Raw genomic sequence first — 17,972 nt, 5'->3', positions numbered from 1 at the left:
GTATTGTAGATCCAGGGTGTGATACTGTGCTATACAGTATAATATATGTTGTCTTGTATTGTATTGTATTGTATTGCAGATCCAGGGTGTGTACCAGGCGGAGGGCTCCCCCTCTGTGTACCTCATCTATGCGGTGCGGAACGGCTCCACCCTCCTCAATGGCACCGCCTCCAGCGCCCTCCTCACCCAGCTCACCGCCGAGGTGGTGGGCTACTTCCTCCTCTTCCCACCCCTCATCATCGCAGAGCGTGAGTAGCTCACTCACTCACTCACTTCACTTAAAAAAAAAAAGATATTTTTAGGGCTTTTTGCCTTTATCCCCTTAAAGTGATACTGTCCCATTTTTGGAAATAAGCTTATTTTACACCTCCCCTTGAGTTAAATAATAGAGTTTTACCGTTCTCCTGTACTTTCAACCGTTCTCTGGCTATGGTAGTGCAAATTTTACCTCCATGCTAGCAGTTAACATTGAGTCCTATGAGACCGGCTGGCGGTAAAATTTGCACTGCCATACCCAGAAAACGGTTGAAAGTACAGGAGAATGGTAAAACCTTATTATTTAACTCAAGGGAAGGTGTAATATGAGCTTATTTCCAAAAATGGGACAGTATCACTTTAAGACACAGCTTTATACATTTGTTGTTACCAGTATGGTAATGACCAAGTCGTGGTGCATTACTAAAGGCCCTGTGTTGTGTCATAGTGTTGTAGTGCTATGGTTGTTACATTACAATGACTATTACAGCGTGCCACTGGAGGTACGGCGCGCATTAAGGGGCTACTTTTGACAGGACAGTGGAGGAGAGACAGGAAATGAGTCGGGAGACAGAGACAGGGAAGGATTGACAAATGACCCGGGTAGCGTAGTAACCCAGTGCCCTACCGTTAAGCCGTGGCAGGGACCACTCACTTCACTTCTAGCCGGACACCTTGGGTGCTGTCTAATATGCGGACTCTCGGCCTCCCTTGCTCACTTTCCTGCTTGTGGCTGGCCTCGTGATGACATCACTGACGACACAAGTTTAATTCAATATCTTGCAAAAGCACAATTCAAAAGTATCATTTTCTCATTTGCAATTGGGAATGTGAATGAAGAACAGTCTGAAAGTCGTTGTGGCTAGGCTGACAGTGGGGAAACTGTATTGTGTTCTCCGTGGAGGCGGGGTGTCAGCACAACGCGAGGCCACAAGCACAGGCAGAGGTCGGGAGTGCGCATATTGGAAAGCACTCTTGTTATCACCAGTAATTTGGCGGCGGCCATGTTTATTTGGGGGAAAATACAGTATGTTGATATTGCCCCCATTGTCGCTAGTGTAAATGAAAAATCCTAAGGCAAGGCAAGGCAAGGCAAGGCAAGGCAAGTTTATTTATATAGCGCATTTCATACACAGGTGCAACTCAATGTGCTTCACAAAGTTAACAAATGTAAATGAAAGGAAACAGGTAAGAAAGAAGGAAATGAATTAGAGTCAAAAAACATTTAAAACATTAAGATAAAACATAAGGTAAAAATAATAATAAAATAAAATAAAACAAATTAAGGCAGATTATGACTACATGCCTGGTTTGTGAGCTTTGATATTTCATGAGGAGGGTGAGAGCTTGACTACAGATTGGAAATATGGTGCCATTTGCTAAACTGATAAATGTAAATGTTTCCCCCATTTCGAAATGGCCTCACGGCCCGCACCCTTGCTATGTACCGTAATTGTAACATCCAACCAAGAACACCCACCGTATATTCCACAGTAAATTTCAATGTCTTCTTTTCTGATGGCTATTCTCGCCCCATTTTGTTGTGAAGCAACTTTGCACAATTTTAATTCAAAATAGATGTAGGCCCCTACAGGACGTGTACGTGTGAGGAGTAACCATGACTAGAGTTGTGGGTGTGCTCTGGACTGCCATACCAATGCCCCTGGCTCTTTGGTGTAGCATTCAGCAGCCTGGACTGTTTCAATTCACAATGGCAGCAGCCAGGTATAATTACTCTTGGCCTACTTTCTTCTAATTGATATATTATAAATATCATATCATCAACAAACCATATCCATTTGAAAAGAAACAAGATAATGATGATTTCTCTCCACTGAGCACGAGTACTTCACATCTCAGAGAGAGCAGAGTGATGATTATCTCCTCCAGATATCAGCCACCGCCATCTTCCGAATGGAAACCAGCGTGTAATTACTACATCAGCAGTTAATTGAATTGAAATGTAATAAAACACTGACCCACATTTCTCCCTCCGTCTCCCTCTGCTGGGCTTGTCAATCACGTGACCGTGTCCATCAGCATTTGCATGGTCATGAAGCTATCAGAACCCAAGCCCTGCACTATGGACTATGTACCATTGCCATGGAATTTCACATTCGAAAAGGTCGCTGCAGAATCAAACCAGGCATGTGAACACATGGCTGTATTTCTTATTTTTGTATTTCAGCCTTTTAATATGTATAACTAACATCTCATCTTCAGCTATGTGCCCTATTGAAAATAGTGATATCAGCATTAGAATTTATAATGTAACATAAAAAATGTAAAAATGATTCTGATCGCTTCCCATTAACACAAAATGTCAAGTTGTTGTAGAGTCTAACCCTGCATATGAACATCTTAATAAATCTGAATTAATCTTTTTATGAAGTTAAATGTGCATTATTGCAAAATGCATATAGATTGTCTGTTCCTTTGGCGTAAAATATTTACCACATTTGTGTGTGAGAATAGAAAAAGAAGGTGCTTACACAGCAAGACAAAAGGTGTGCAACTGTCTGGAGCGTTTTATATAGCGCAGCACACAGCTTGCAGCATTATGGTTTTTATTGTCCTTTTAATGGGGCTGCAAACTGCTTGGTTGACATATAGTTGAGCGCGGGGATTGCTTACAGCCCCGAGTGACTTTCCCACCCGACTCCTGGCTGTGGCATTGAGCAAAAGCCACTTAACGCTTTTCTCCCTCCCCGGGCACACGTGGCTGTCACCAATGAATTGCGTGTCATTTTCATAGCATTTCACACAGGGAAAGAAAAAAAAAACATACAGCTTCCTGCCTCATTTGGTTCACCTTTGATTGGGGATTGCTGGCTTTATTTAAATTATATACTGTGTGGCATCAGGAATTGCTGTTTTTATCCGAATGGGGTGGAAAAAAACTCTCATTTTAGCTGTGCCATAAGGAAATGAATTGAGCAACGATGAGGATGCAAATATGAATTGTGAAAAGTACAAGTTATTCATTGTAAAGCGATTCTTCCCTGTACAGTGCAGACAAAGATTCTCTTAGTTTACAATAGACCGTCTCTGGTTTTCTTCCATTTTCTCAGTTTTTTTTCCCTTCAATTTTTTTCTCCTGCACTGGAGTACCACAACCTGAACCTGAATGAATTGCTCAACGATGAGGATGGAAATATGAATTGTGAAAAGTACAAGTGATTCATTTTAAAGCGATTCTTCCCTGTACGTTTTGTTAAACCTTTTCTCTGTTGTTGTTTTTTTCCTTCGATTTTTCTTTTTCAGCACTGGAGTACCACAACCTGAACACCTCGATTGCGACCAGAGAGTACTGGGTCATCACAGGTACAGTACTGTAACACCAGCTGCTGTTTGGTCTGGTACAGACGGCCGGCGCCGCACAGCTGTATGTGAATCAGCTAAATCAGACTGCAGTGATTTGGTATTAATGCCTTACATAACCAGCAGCAGCCACCCGCTCACTCTCACTCTCACTCGCACTCTCACTCTCACTCTGGGGAAGTACGGTAGGCAACATTTTGCAGTATTAATTTAGCTCTTAGAAAGTAGGCGCAACAAGAGCAGTGTTAAAGGAGCTCTGCGAAAATGTACTGTGTGTGCGTATATTTGGGGGTCTGTAAACTCTTTGAGCACTTCCTCCTCATCTTCCTCCTCCCCTCCCTCCTTTTCCTCATCTTCCTCCTCCTCCTCTTCCTCATCCTCTTCTTCCTTCCCTTTACTCCTCCTCTTCCTTCCTTCATCTCACTCTCTTCCTCCTCCTCCATCTCCCCATCTTCCTCTTCCTCTCCTCCTCCTCCTTCTCCTCTCCTCTCCTCCTCCTGCTCCTCCTCCTCTTCCTCCTCTCCTTGTCCTCCTCCTCCTCTTCTTCATCTTCATCTTCCTCCTCCTCCTCCTCTCCTTCCTCCTCTTCCTTCCTCCATTGCATTGATACATTATTCAGGGCAGGCTGACATCTGCTTTGTAGAGTTCACATCAGATCAGTGTGCTGTGCGGAGCGGAGTGCTGGAGAGAGGAGAGTGGTCTTTTCTTCCAAGGTGCCTTCTAGAAGGTTCCTCTCTCTTTGCCCTCTCTATATCACTGTCAAGCCGAAGTAAAGGGGGAGTTTGGCCAAGTGCCGAGGTCATCTCGCTCTGTGATGGCTACTGGACTGTACGTGTGCATGGGCTTTGGAAATGAAATGAAAGAGAGAGATGATCAAGAACTGCTGTTAGCCCTTAGTGGTTTACACTCCTCTCTGTATGTTCTTTTGCATTCATAATATATCTCTCTCTGTCTTCTCCCAATGCTCTCTCACACATTCTCTTTGTTATTCTCTCCCCTCCTACATGTCGCTCACTTCCTCAACCTCCTTACCTCTTTACCTCTGTCTTCTGTGTCTGACTGTGTCTCACTTGCTCGACACTTACTCAATATATACCCCCCCCCCCGCCGCCTCCTCTGTCACTCTTTCTCTCACTCACACACACAAGTTCTTGCTCACCTCTCTCTATTTTTGTCTCTCTGCCTCTCTCCCTCTCTCTCCTTCTCTCTTCCACTACTATATCTGTCTTTCTCTCTCTCTCACTCGTACTTTACTTTTATGTCTCTACCACTCTTTACCATACTCTCTCTCTCTCTCTCTCTCTCTCTCTCTCTCTCTCTCTCTCTCTCTCTCTCTCTCTCTCTCTCTCTCTCTCTCTCTCTCTCTCCATCTCTACTCCCTCCCCCTGCCCCCTCACTTCGCCCTCACCTCTGCTTGTCTTTGTCTGTCTGTGCTGTGCAATTATGACATCTTAATAAAGTGTATATAAAGCTGTGAATAGGCTGTTATTCTAAAGTGTTACACTGTGTCTGTGTTGTGTCTGTGCAGTAATTCAGGACGTGGACAGCTCTACTCCCCCTCACCTCTGCTTGTGTGTCTGTGTTGTGTCTGTGCAGTGATTCAGGACGTGGACAGCTCCACTCTGGAGGCCAGCTACCAGAGCTTCTCCAGCCTGATGGAGCAGCGGCTGGCTGAGCTCTTCCAGGTGGCCAGCAGGCATGGCCTCCGCTCCAGACGGGCCGCCACCATCGGAGGATACACTGTCCAGGTACCAATACCGACACGTGTGTTGTTGTTTGTTTGTTGGTTGGTTGATTTGTTTGCACGGTCCAGGTACAATACCCGCAGTGCACTCACTTGGTTGTTTGTTCATTCATTTGTTGGCTTGATTGTTTATTTGTTTGTTCGTTGATCCATTAATTAATTAATTCCTTCATTAATTCATTCATTCATTCATTCATTCATTCATTCATTCATTCATTCATTCATTCATTCATTCATGCACTGATGTAAGTTCCATGTCCACAATTTGTACATGGACAAGAGACATTTTTTACATACGCACAACTGCCAACATATTGAAAAAGGCAACAAAATGATTTTGAATTATGTGTCATGGCACAAAATGGCTAGCCTGGTTCACACCAGACGTTGTGTGTGTAGCTTCGGCGCCCCCTGGCGGCGCAGAGCTACACACACTACCGTCTGGTACACAGCCATAGAGCACGCTCCGTCTCCAACCAGAAAATAGGCTGAGAATTTATTGCTTCAAAATCAACGGTAACTCACATTGAGGAGTCACAAGACGGATTAGAGACTATATTGACTCTTTAAAGATTAACAGGAAGGTTTTTGAAGGAATTTGTAGGTGAGGAGGCTGTGCCGAAGCAATAAATTCTCAGCCTATTTTCTGGTTGGAGACGGAGCGTGCTCTATGGCTGTGTACCAGACGGTAGTGTGTGTAGCTCTGCTCCGCCAGGGGGCGCCGAAGCTACACATACACCGTCTGGTGTGAACCAGGCTACAAAATGGCAGCTGTATAAGTTGGCATTTATGACCCAGGCCCTAATGAATGGTTTAATGATGCTTTGATTATCCATCAAGGGGAGCTTTGATTATCAATCAAGGCTAGTACTCTACATACTGTACCTACATTGAATGAACATTAGGACGACAGACTAAAAAGTCTTAGTCTAAAAAAAAATACAGCCAAAATCTAAGTTTAATGTGGAGGAAATATTGAATTATTTTGATGTTTATGCCACAAGCAAATGCATTAAGCAAATATTTGTATTGTATTAGTTAATATTCTGTATTATTAGTACTCTACTTCACTTTTAAAAAATCCTACTTTGCATCTGCACTTGTTGTTGTGTATACTTCCTGTGCACTTTGTATCTGCTAGTGATTTTGGCTATGATTATGTCCTCGATTGTAAGTCGCTTTGGTAAAAAGCGTCAACCAAATCAAATGTAATGTAATGTACTGTACTGTATCAGTTGTAAGCAAATGTTTGTGCTCTGTGTAAACGTCTGGTTGTAGATGGTGAACATACGGCGTCTCCCTGGCCCTAAGAACCCCGCGGAGATGACCTACTACGTCCAGTCGGAGGGCGTGCCTATCTCCGGCACCACCGCCGCCAAGACGCTCAACACCGTGGACTCCCAGACCATGGCCCTCACCCTGGGATACTTCGTACAGCTGCAGGCAGACCGTACGCTACGCTATGCTACACACACACACACACACACACACACACATAAATGAATCCGCCTCTTACAGTGTCAGGATGACCAACGGCCCCAGCACTAGAGGAGTAGTCCCCCCCTCTTTCTCTCTCTCTCTCTCTCTCTCTCTCCCTCTCTCTCTCTCTCTCTCTCTCTCTCTTTCTCTCTCTCTCTCTCTCTCTCTCTCTCTCTGACACTCTCTCTCTCTCTCTCACACACACACACACACACACACACACACACACACACACACACACACACACACACACACACACACACACTCTCTCTCTCTCTCTCTCTCTCTCTCTCTCTCTCTCTCTCTCTTTCTCTCTCTCTCTCTCTCTCTCTCTCTCTGTGTTTTTTCTTGCTCTCTACTTCCCTTGCCCACTTCTCTGACCCACTCCCCCTTTCTCTCTCTTCTCTCTTCTCTCCCTTTCTCCTCTGCCTCTCTCTTTCATTCACTCCATCTCTCTCTTTCCCTCTTTTCCTTTCCCTCTTGCTCTCCCCCCTTCTCTCTCTCCTGCTCTCCTCCTCCTCCTCCTCTCCTCCCTCCTCCGTCTCCTCGTGTGACACAGCTGCAGGGAGCGTATGCTCTCCTTAGTGCCCCGTCCCCAGGCAGCCGAGCAAACATGAGGCCCAGTGTACACACGCACAGCAGGGGAGAGATGGAGGAGAGAGGGAGGAGAAGGAGGAGAGAGGGAGGGAGGAGAAGAGGAGAGAGGGAGAAGAAGGAAGAGAGGGAGGGAAGGATAGGGTAAGAGAAGAGGGAGGAGAACAAACACGAGGCCTCACTGTACACACACCACAGCAGGGGTGCAGTATACCTCACCACAGCCAGGGAGGAGAGAGGGAGGAGAGATGAGGAGAGGGAGGAGAGATGAGGAGAGGGAGGAAGGAGAGAGGGAGGAGGAGAGCAAACACGAGGCCTCACTGTACACACGCCACAGCAGGGGTGCAGTATACCTCCACAGCCAGGAGGAGAGATGAGGAGAGGGAGGAGAGATGAGGAGAGGGAGGTAAGGATGAGGGTAGATGAGGAGAGAGGAAAGAAAGGAGATAAGGAGAGGGAGGAGAGCTGAGGAGGGAGATAGGAGAAGAAGAGCAGGAGGAGAGAAGAGGGTAGATGAGGAGAGAGGAGCAGGAGGAGAGAAAACCCGGTTTACACACGTCATAGCAGGAATAGTTCGACAACAGAAACCGCAGGCAGGGAGGGTTGGAGGAGAGAGGGAGGATAGATGAGAGGAGATGGGCGAGAGAGGGAGGAGAGAGGGAGGGAAGGATAGGGGAAGAGTAGAGGGAGGAGAGAAGAGGAGAGAGGACGGTAGATGTCGGAGAGATGGAGGAGAGAGAGGGAAGGATAGGGGAAGAGTAGAGGGAGGAGAGATGAGGGTAGATGGAGGAGAGACGGAGAAGAGGGAGGGCAGGATAGAGGGAGAGTGAGAGGGAGGAGAGCAAACAAGAGGCCCAGTGTACACACGCCCCAGCAGGGGTATACCTCCACCACAGCCAGGGAGGAGCGAGAGGAGAGAGGGAAGAGAGATGCGAGAGGGAGGAGAGAGGGAGGGAAGGATAGAGGAAGGAGTACAGGGAGGAGAGCAAACACAGGTCCATGGTTACACGCATCACAGTAGGGGTAGCACCACCACAGAAACAGCAGGCTGGGAAGGTCGGAGGAGAAAGAAGAGGAGAAAGAGGAGGGAAAGGGGGGGGAGGCGGAGAGGGGAGGTCAGGACACTGAGGACAGGGAGAGAGGGGGAGAAGAGGAGAGGGGAGGTCAAGACACTGAGGACAGGGAGAGAGGGGGAGAAGAGGAGAGGGGAGGTCAAGACACTGAGGACAGGGAGAGAGGGGGGGGGAGAGGAGAGGGGAGGTGAGGACACTGAGGACAGGGAGAGAGGGGGGGAAGAGGAGAGGGGAGGTCAAGACACTGAGGACAGGGAGAGAGGGGGAGAAGAGGAGAGGGGAGGTCAGGACACTGAGGACAGGGAGAGAGGGGGAGAAGAGGAGAGGGGAGGTCAAGACACTGAGGACAGGGAGAGAGGGGGAGAAGAGGAGAGCAAACATGGGGACCAGGTTTACACACAGCACGGCAAGGAGGGAGAAACCTCCAACACAGCCACGGCAGCCTGGGAATGATGGACACACACACACACACACACACACACACACACACACACACACACACACACACACACACACACACACACACACACACACACACACACACACACACACACACACACACATAATGCGAACACATGTGCACACACCCACGGTTACACACACACATACACACACACACATAGATTACCTTCACACAGTGCCCATGCACACAAATATGTAGACACACCCTCACATACATATGCACACAAGCACACATGCACCACACACACACACACACACACACACACACACACACACACACACACACACACACACACACACACACACACACACACACACACACACACACACACACACACACACACACACACACACACACACACACAGGTAGAGAGAGAAAGCTCCACACACAGCCACAGCAGCCTGGGCAAGATGGGAGATGAAGTATTTCAGAGAGGGTAAGAGGAGGAGAGGAGAGATGGAGGAGAAGGGAGGAGATGACGACACATGGGGAAAGGGATCAGAGAATAGAAGAGAGGGGAACGGGAGAGGGAGGAGACTGGAGAGCGAGAGAAGAGAAGAAGGAGAGGAGAGGACAGGAAGGGAGAGGGAGGAGAAGCGAGAGAAATGAGAGTTGAGGGGAGAGAGAGAAGAGGAAAGGTTGAAAGGGCAGGAGAGGGCTGGGTAGGGCAGGACAGGTGTAGAAGGGGAGTCGGAAGAGAGGGCTGGGGAGTAGAAGGAGAATCGGAGGCCTTGTCAACTTAAACACAGACAGCAAGACGCTGCGGTGGGGCTCTAATCCCTGGGATCAAAACACAGGGAAATGGGCTTTATAAGCCTCAGGGCTGGGTGAAGTGAAGGAGAGAGAGAGAGAGAGAGAGAGAGAGAGAGAGAGAGAGAGAGAGAGAGAGAGAGAGAGAGGTGAGCGGGTCAGAGACATAAAGGAAAAGTGATGGAGAGATGGGGTGCAGAGTCTACAGTAAAAGAGAAAGAGAGAGAGAGAGATGGAGAGAGAAAAATGCAGGGGGTGAGGTAGACAGAGATTAAGGTGGAAGGATACAGAAAGAATGATGAGAGAGAGAGAGAGAGACGATGGGAGAGGGAGAAATACAGAGAGATGGCACAAAAGAAAGACACATCAAAAGAGAGCAACAGAGCACTCGACAGATCAAGGCAGCATGTGGCCATGTGACCAGAGTGGCTTCTCTTTGTAGACCATGAACGCCTGACTGGTTTACCTAAGCATTAAGGGTTGCCAGGTTGGTCGCCTGATAATCCACTGACTACATGTAAAGTACTGTATGTGTGAACACCTGACTGGTTTACCATACCTAAGCATTGAGGGTTGCCAGGTTGGTCGGCTGGTAATCCACTGACTGCATGTACTGTATGTGTGAACACCTGGCTGGTTTACCATACCTAAGCATTGAGGGTTGCCAGGTTGATTGGCTGGTAATCCACTGACTGCATGCATTATATGTGATGGATTTGCGATGAAGCTGCATTGAGGGCCAGAGAGGCAGAGAAGGAAAAAAAAGAATTGTAGTGAGATGGATAGAGAGAGTTAGGGGACAGACAAAGGAGGAGACAGCAAGAAAAATGGATAGGCGGATTCAAAATGTCACAAAGAGAAAATGAGAGCGAGAAATAAAAAGAGAGAGAGTGAGACAAGGTCAGAAACACAGGAAGATGTTGTGAAAGAGAAGGAGAACAAGTGGGGGAAATAAGCAATAGATTTATCATTGTCACCAGTTCACACGTCATGTTACACAGAACTACATATTCATTCAGCATCAGAAGGGATCAGAAGAAAGATTGAAAGACACAAAAGGAAAAGAAAGATAGAAACAAAGAAAGAAAGGGAAAAAGAAAGAAAACAAAGAGTGACACATCAACATACGCCGACTGACTGATTGAATGTGTGATGTGTTTTTGAAGCTATTGCTCTGCGGGGCGCCCATACAGTGAGGGGGTTGTGTAAATGTTTGTCCATGTGTCACATGCTCTCCTCTCCTCTCCTCTCCTCTCCTCTCCTCTTCTCTTCTCTTCTCTTCTCTTCTCTTCTCTTCTCTTCTCTTCTCTTCTCTTCTCTTCTCTTCTCTTCTCTTCTCCTCTCCTCTCCTCTCCCCTCTCCTCTCCTCTCCTCTCCTCTCCTCTCCTCTCTCCAAACAGCCGTGGTGAAGAGTCTGCCTAGTAACCTATGGATCATGGCGGTGTTGACTCCGGTCTCCTTGGTGATAGTGCTGATCATCATGGCGGTCGCGCTCGTGTGCCGCAGGAACCGCTCTGTCTTCAAGACCAGCGCCTTCCGCAGCTTCCACCCAAGAAGCAAGGTGTGTTTGTACAGTAGATGGGTCAAAGATTTTTTTGCGTCGCAAATGTAAGGTGGCTCAACGGCATCTAATACCCATAAATTACAGTTTTTCTCGATTGCTTACATACATTTTTCGGAATCAGTTCTCGAATTCTCAAAACTCTACACACAAATCTCCAAACCTCACACACAACGGGCAAAACTCCTCACTACCTCTGAAAAATGCACGTCTTGTCTCAAAACAATGTACTCTCTTCTAAAAAGGTCATTTTGTTCTCAAATGACACACACAAGCAGTCATTTTAATACACTCTTATGTGAACCATTGAACACTAATATGCACAAGATAAAACTCTATACTCAACTTGAAACACAGTAGAAACTTATTTTCTTCAGTGTTCTACTTACTAAAGAGGATATTGTCTGTAGTAAAATACTGAAATATTGTTTTTAGACTCGCAGTACACAGATGTGTATAAATTTTACATATTTTTCTGACATTTCAAAAATCGCACTAATTTATTGTAAAATATTGGGTAACCACATGAAAGTGATGTCTTGTATAACATATTTTTGAGTTCAAAAACTAAACAAATGTGTTTTCTCCTTGCATCCACTAATTTTTCATCAATATGACATGCAATGTGTGTCCTTATGGGGTGATGATTTCAGATTGTAAACCGGTATGAAGAGAGTTTGCCCATGTGATGAGGAAGTGAACTTAGTATGGCAGTTGATTTTAGTATTTTGAATGACAGTGTGTTCAATGCGACAACCAGGGTTTATCTTCATGGAAATTGTGTGTAATCCAGATAATTGTGTGTAGTGGTTTGAAAAGAGTGTGTTTTAAAACTGAAATGTGAGTGTAAAGAAGGAATTGTGTTTAGTGTTCAGTGACATTGGTTAGGGGAGTTGGGAAATGGGGGAGATGTTCCGAGAATTGTGCGTGAAGTACTAGAAATTGTGTATAAGCAATCGAGAAAAACTGTAATTAGTAATTGGTGGTTGATATGCGGCAATGAATATGTTTCTTAGATAGTCTACGAAAAACAAACCAACAAAAAAATATATACAATAATGGCGCTGGCTGTGTGCTACTGCTGAAACATCACTGACCCAGACACAACACTTCCCCTTTGTAGTCTGTCAACAGTCTCACTCATCCAGGTGATGTTATCCAAATAGTTCAGCTGTAAGCGATTGGATTTCCTCTAGGAGCTTGTAAAAATTTAGTTCGTCATCTGAGGATCTTCACATTTTGTCTTCCTCATCTTCTACGTGTTTTGTATGTTTGGTTTATTGTTCTATTTTCTTGGAAGATCTCTCACTCAGAGTGAGAAGTTTGCGCACTTAAAATCTTTTTTGTTGGCTCCGTCAGAGCCATGAAATGATAAAAGACAACAAAAGGATTTTAAGAGTGTGGACTTCTCACTCTGAAAACTACAGTCAGCCTTTGTCCTACACCTTTTCCTAGGATGAGGACAATCTTCTCCTTCAACACATCTCTCATCTTTCTCAGTGTTCTTGTGGGCCGTTTGAAGCTCTCTCTTTACATAGCGTTTACCTGTGCATTGATTTCATTGTGCAGTGGGTGTAAGATTGAAATGGGTTTTTACCGTAAAAGAAGAAGAAAGGACGCATAACATCACAGGTTCTAGATTTACACCCATTTATTTGTTTGTGAGAGTCGTATTATATTACATAATGTAAGCCACAGCGTATCAATCAATACCGGCCAACTTCATCTTCAATCGATACGGCCCAGTCCCCTGTGTGTGTGTTTGTGTGTGTCTCTTTCTCTCTGTCGTTCTGATTTTCTTTCTCTCTCTCTCTCCCTCTCTCTCTCTCTCTCTCTCTCTCTCTCTCTCTCTCTCTCTCTCTCTCTCTCTCTCTCTCACTCTCTCTCGCTCTCTCTCTCTTTCTCTTTCTCTCTCTGTTTTTCTGTGTGTGTGTGTGTGTGTGTGTGTGTGTGTGTGTGTGTGTGTGTGTGTGTGTGTGTGTGTGTGTGTGTGTGGGTGTGTGTGTGCGTGCGTGCGCATGTGTGGTTTGGGGGTGTCTGTGTGGCTGTGTCTGTGTGTAAACTAAAACTGTCTCTTTACTCATTCTCTCGTTTAGACATCATACCGGAGGGACGGCAGCTATCACCATCAGGTATCGATCTCACACTGTCTGTCTGTCTGTCTGTCTGTCTGTCTGTCTGTCTGTCTGTCTGCCTTTTTGTCTGTCTGTCTGTTTGTCTTTTTGCCTTGCTTCCTATCTGTCGGTCTGCCTGTCTGTCTATCTGTCTGTCTGTCTGCCTTTTTGTCTCTCTGTCTGTTTGCCTCTCTGTCTGTTTGTCTGTCTGTCTTCCTTCCTGTCTGTCTTTCTATCTGTCTGCCTGTCAGTCTGAGTCTGTCTGTCTGTCTTGCTTCTCTCTGTCGGACTGCCTGTCTGTTTGTCTGCCTGTCTGCCTGCCTGCCTTTTTGTCTCTGTCTGTCTGTCTGCCTGCCTGCCTGCCTGTCTGTCTGTCTGTCTGTCTGCCTCTCTGTCTGTCTGTGTGACTGAATGCATGTGGCGACAGTGCATGGAGGCCAGTCTAGCCATCCGTCACTGCTCCAGCGGGGCCTAGGGGAAATCAGCCAGCGGAGTTAGGGGTCGGAGGTAGACATAAGATGGTAGATGAGGAGGGGGAGAGGTCAGAGGAGACGGGATGGGGTGGAGGTGTATGGAGAGGGCTTAAGACAGCAAAATATACTGCCCAGTGGGAGTAAGGAAAAGAGGTAGAAATAGGAGTGAAGGAAAGGAGTGGCGGTACGGAGAGGATTGAGGTCAGCTGAGTGTAGAGGAGAGGAGAGGAGAGGGTGAGGTAGGGGAGGAGAGGAGAGGGTGAGGTAGGGGAGGAGCGGGCAGGGGGAGATAAGGAGATGGGAGGAAAGGGATGGAGAAGGGAGGAGAGGGGTGGAGAAGGGAGGAGAGGGGTGGAGATGGGGTAAGAGAGGGCTGGCAGCAGGTGTGTAGCAGCAAATGCTGTGCCCTATGTACATACGACCAGTTCCAACTGAGGCCGCCACCCACCCACCCATATATTAACATACTGTATATGTGGCCCTGCCATGGCTCAAACGGTGGGGCACTGCCATTTCCTGATCCTACCCCATCTCTCTCCTGTCACCATCTTGTACTGTCCTATCTAATGAAGGCATACAAAAGCCCCTAAAACGAGGGTAGGTTTCAGTTGTGCCAGGCCTAGGGAGAAAGGGGGCCGTATATGTATTGGTTCGTGGTCCCTTCTAGTTGAGTTTGTCCACGGCGTGGTCAAAGCTGTCAGCGGCCTTGCACATACTTGTATGCTGGTCCCTTGTGACTCAGTCCCACCTTACCCCCTATTATGACGCCCCCGTCTGGTGGTAGGATGAGGGAAGAGGAGGCAGCGGGGATGATATGAGAAGAGGAGAGAGAGTTGTGATATAGGGATAAGATTTAGCAGAGAGATGGTAAAATGAGGAAAGAGGAGAGATGATATACGGTAGGGAGAGGGTTTAGCAGAGGGCTGATGATATAGGGAGAGGGTTTAGCAAAGGGGTGGGAGAGGGGGTGGGGGGTGGGAGAGCTGTTCAGCCCAATCAATGGTGTGTTCAATATTGCACAGCCCTCAAAAGGCGAAGTCTCAGAGCCAAGAGCTGCTCTTGTTCCTTTATCCGGTCCCGCTGTGAGTGTTGAAGCATCAGATATGTATTATGATTGCTTAAGTGATGAATATGTATTTAATAGGTGCGAAGACTGACAGTGGCACATTATTCACACATTCAATAAGTAAAGCAGTGAAGGACCGGTCAAGGACAGATGGTCTGATTAAGTCAGCAAGACATTATGGCTAAGCATTTAAGATGGCTTGCAGTCGGAAGTGGATTTTCGCAATGCATGAATATGCATGCGTGAATCTGAATATTCATGAACGAGCATGAGTGTGAGCGCATACCCGCACGTCATGGGATTGTGTTAATTTGATATAAAATGTGAACTCAGTGGTTATCACAATCACTCTGATCCCCTTTGATCTTCGGTTGCAGTAAGCTCTCCAAAGGGGGCTGTCTTTTGCTCCAACTCTTGAAACGATTTAAGAATGTAGGTTAGGCTTTTTTGTACTTGTTTAAACCTCCATACTTATCAGCCTGCCCTGCTCACAGGAGTATGAGGGTACATCGAATGGTGTCTGTTAAAAGAGGAACTCGGCAGAGGCACAAATTCACAAAGTTTAGACCTGTTTGTACTTGTTTTCTAAACGTAGATGTTTTACATAAATACAGTCAACCATAGAATAGCATAGAGTACATTAATGCAGTATGCAGTATATAAATATTTCTTCAAATAATAAGGTCTTATCAGTTGTGTGTTACATTGCCAGTAATGTGCCTGCAGCATTGCTTCTAGAGAATAATGTTCATAAAGAGGAGTTCATTAACCCGTATCAATATCACTAAGGCCACAAAAACCTTCAAGTCAATATGTGAGCCCAGACTGTGTGCGTATGGTAATATTATTGACTTCCTTGTAAATTACTTTGATTATCAGGCGCTTTGTCTCCGCTGTGTCCACAGTAAAAAAAAAAAATGCAGTGTTAATTCAACACTTCAGATTTGATTCAACATCTGCTAGAGCTGTGGTTTCCAAACTTTTGCAGCTGGAATATTTTGGAATATTTTCGTGACCCCTCCACCCACCCTAGTTTTAGCCTATCAATGGAGTTCGCAATTAGCGAACAAACTATTACACATGGAAAATCTAGCAATATTAATGGACAAATGAATTGCCTAGGCCTCTAATGTTGCTAGAAATCCACAGGACAGCAAATACATCTATTAACCATAGAAGTGAATACTGTCACTAACCAAATTATGGAATTATGTTAAGCCAAAGATTCTCTATTCTAATTAAGAACGTCTCTGGTTAAGCTATTAACTTGTGGATTTCCCATTTTTATGCCATGTCCCTTTTGTCCATGACCCCCCCCCCCCCCCCTTCAGTACCTCAGTGACCCCTCTAGAGATCCCTTCCCTACCCCCAGTTTGGGAACCCCTGTTCTAGAGTGTATTTGGTCCCAGAGTGCTCTGTGGGTGTTTAAACAACACAGCAGTTTCACTGTGTACCGTGGAACAGGCCCTGCTACGTTTACTGTAAATCTCTTCAGATCCCGCAGCAGCGGCACTCAGCAAGGTGCTATGTCATGGCTACTTCATTTACTCAGCTCCCATTAGGTCCAGCACGAGAGGAGACCTCTTCCAATTACACAGGTCACGTCGTTATAATAATAACCAAGCCCCTAATATGGCTCTCCCTGGAGCTCAGATTAGCTGGCCTGAATTACCTCATGCATGCCTCCAGGTAAAAAAAAGTCTCCAACAGCCATCAAGACCGAAAAAAAACGTGTTATGAAACAGAGGGTATGTTTTTTTTTTTTTAATCTGACTTGGGTGGAGTCCAACGTGCAATAGCTCCTCTGGTCGGTCGGTCCACTGTAAATTTTGTACTGTTGATTCGACACTTGCAGAGTTGAATTGAACGCTCCTTGTTGTTGCGCGTACTCTGTAAGCTTTGAGTTAACGCTGCCGAATGCACTTGAGTGTCGAGTCAAGGTCAGACGGGGCTGCGTCGCGGCTCCAGCAGCAATAGCAGCGGCAGTCAGGGCCACTGACAACTTCGTATGGGCCCGGGACAAAATCATCTAAATGGCCCCCCACACACAATACATACAGTACAATGGAATGGGGACCCACTTCTGTCCCCCTCCCCTTATCTCTGGGCCTGGGACAAAATTATCTAACTGCACCCCCCCCCCCCCCCACACACACACACACACACACACACACACTCAATGCACACATTGTAATGAGTACCCAATTCTGTCCCCTCCCCCCTGGGCCCGGGACAACTGACCTATCTTGTCCCATCCCCCTGTTGGTATCCCGGGCAGTAGCAGTTGCCAGCCAGCGACTAATGGAAGTGAATTGAGCATGCTGGCTGTGGTGTCCCTGGACGTTACTAGCGTCCCGTCCTGCTAAATATAGGCGGACATCACTCTCCCAGAGGTGAGCCAGTGGTGACCACATATTGATTTTTTTTCTGTTTTATCCCCCCCTCCTCCTCTCCGTTCCTTGTGGCCGAACGCTTCTGTTTTTGCACACTGTGCACAGAGGCTTTTTTTTGCCTGAATGAGCTTTAGGTGTGTGACTGTGTGCCTGTCTGCCTTTCTGGCTGTCGGTCTCACAGCGCAGATGACAAACAATGTGCATTTTTCTTGTAGCCGTATTTTTTAGCGCATTTGTTTTTTGTTTTTTTTCTCTCCCCTTGCTCGTTCCTCTACATGATCTATCACGCATTTGTGAAATGAAACGACGGGAAAAGCAACCGAAAAAAATCAATGTGTACACAAGAGACAGGAAACAAAACAGCAGGAAGCATATAGTCGGCATCCATTATTTAGCAGCACATGTCGTGTTAGAATGGAAATGAGCTGCAGACTAGGTTCTTGAAATACTGTATGCAAGGGATGATGGGATATATTGTATTGTGTGCAAGGGATGATGGGATGGGAGACTACTGTGTGATGGTACTACTGTGTCCTGCATGAGAAGAGGTATGGGCCGCTAGATAACACAGCACAGGGACATGAATAAGTTAGTGCAGAGAGAGAGAGACCCGTAGCTCAGTGTTGTGGACGACGGAGATGAAATAAAGCCCCTCTCCAGCACACCTCTCTCCCCTTTCTCTCCAT

At 46.3% G+C, this 17,972-nt stretch overlaps 1 protein-coding gene across 1 annotated transcript in view; it reads left to right on the top strand.

The window, feature by feature from the left end:
* kiaa1549la (KIAA1549-like a) overlaps positions 1 to 17,972 on the top strand; it is a 62,082-nt gene that overhangs the window by 6,851 nt on the left and 37,259 nt on the right. The window contains exons 7-12 of the mRNA XM_063196041.1: positions 80 to 248; positions 3,520 to 3,579; positions 5,173 to 5,324; positions 6,599 to 6,770; positions 11,080 to 11,240; positions 13,337 to 13,372. Of these exons, the coding sequence (XP_063052111.1) occupies positions 80 to 248; positions 3,520 to 3,579; positions 5,173 to 5,324; positions 6,599 to 6,770; positions 11,080 to 11,240; positions 13,337 to 13,372 (750 nt within the window). The remainder of the gene's footprint in view (positions 1 to 79; positions 249 to 3,519; positions 3,580 to 5,172; positions 5,325 to 6,598; positions 6,771 to 11,079; positions 11,241 to 13,336; positions 13,373 to 17,972) is intronic.

This window comes from Engraulis encrasicolus, chromosome 4 (genome assembly GCF_034702125.1).
Source record: "Engraulis encrasicolus isolate BLACKSEA-1 chromosome 4, IST_EnEncr_1.0, whole genome shotgun sequence".
Taxonomy (NCBI): domain Eukaryota; kingdom Metazoa; phylum Chordata; class Actinopteri; order Clupeiformes; family Engraulidae; genus Engraulis; species Engraulis encrasicolus.
This window is presented reverse-complemented; position numbering and strand designations above follow the sequence as displayed.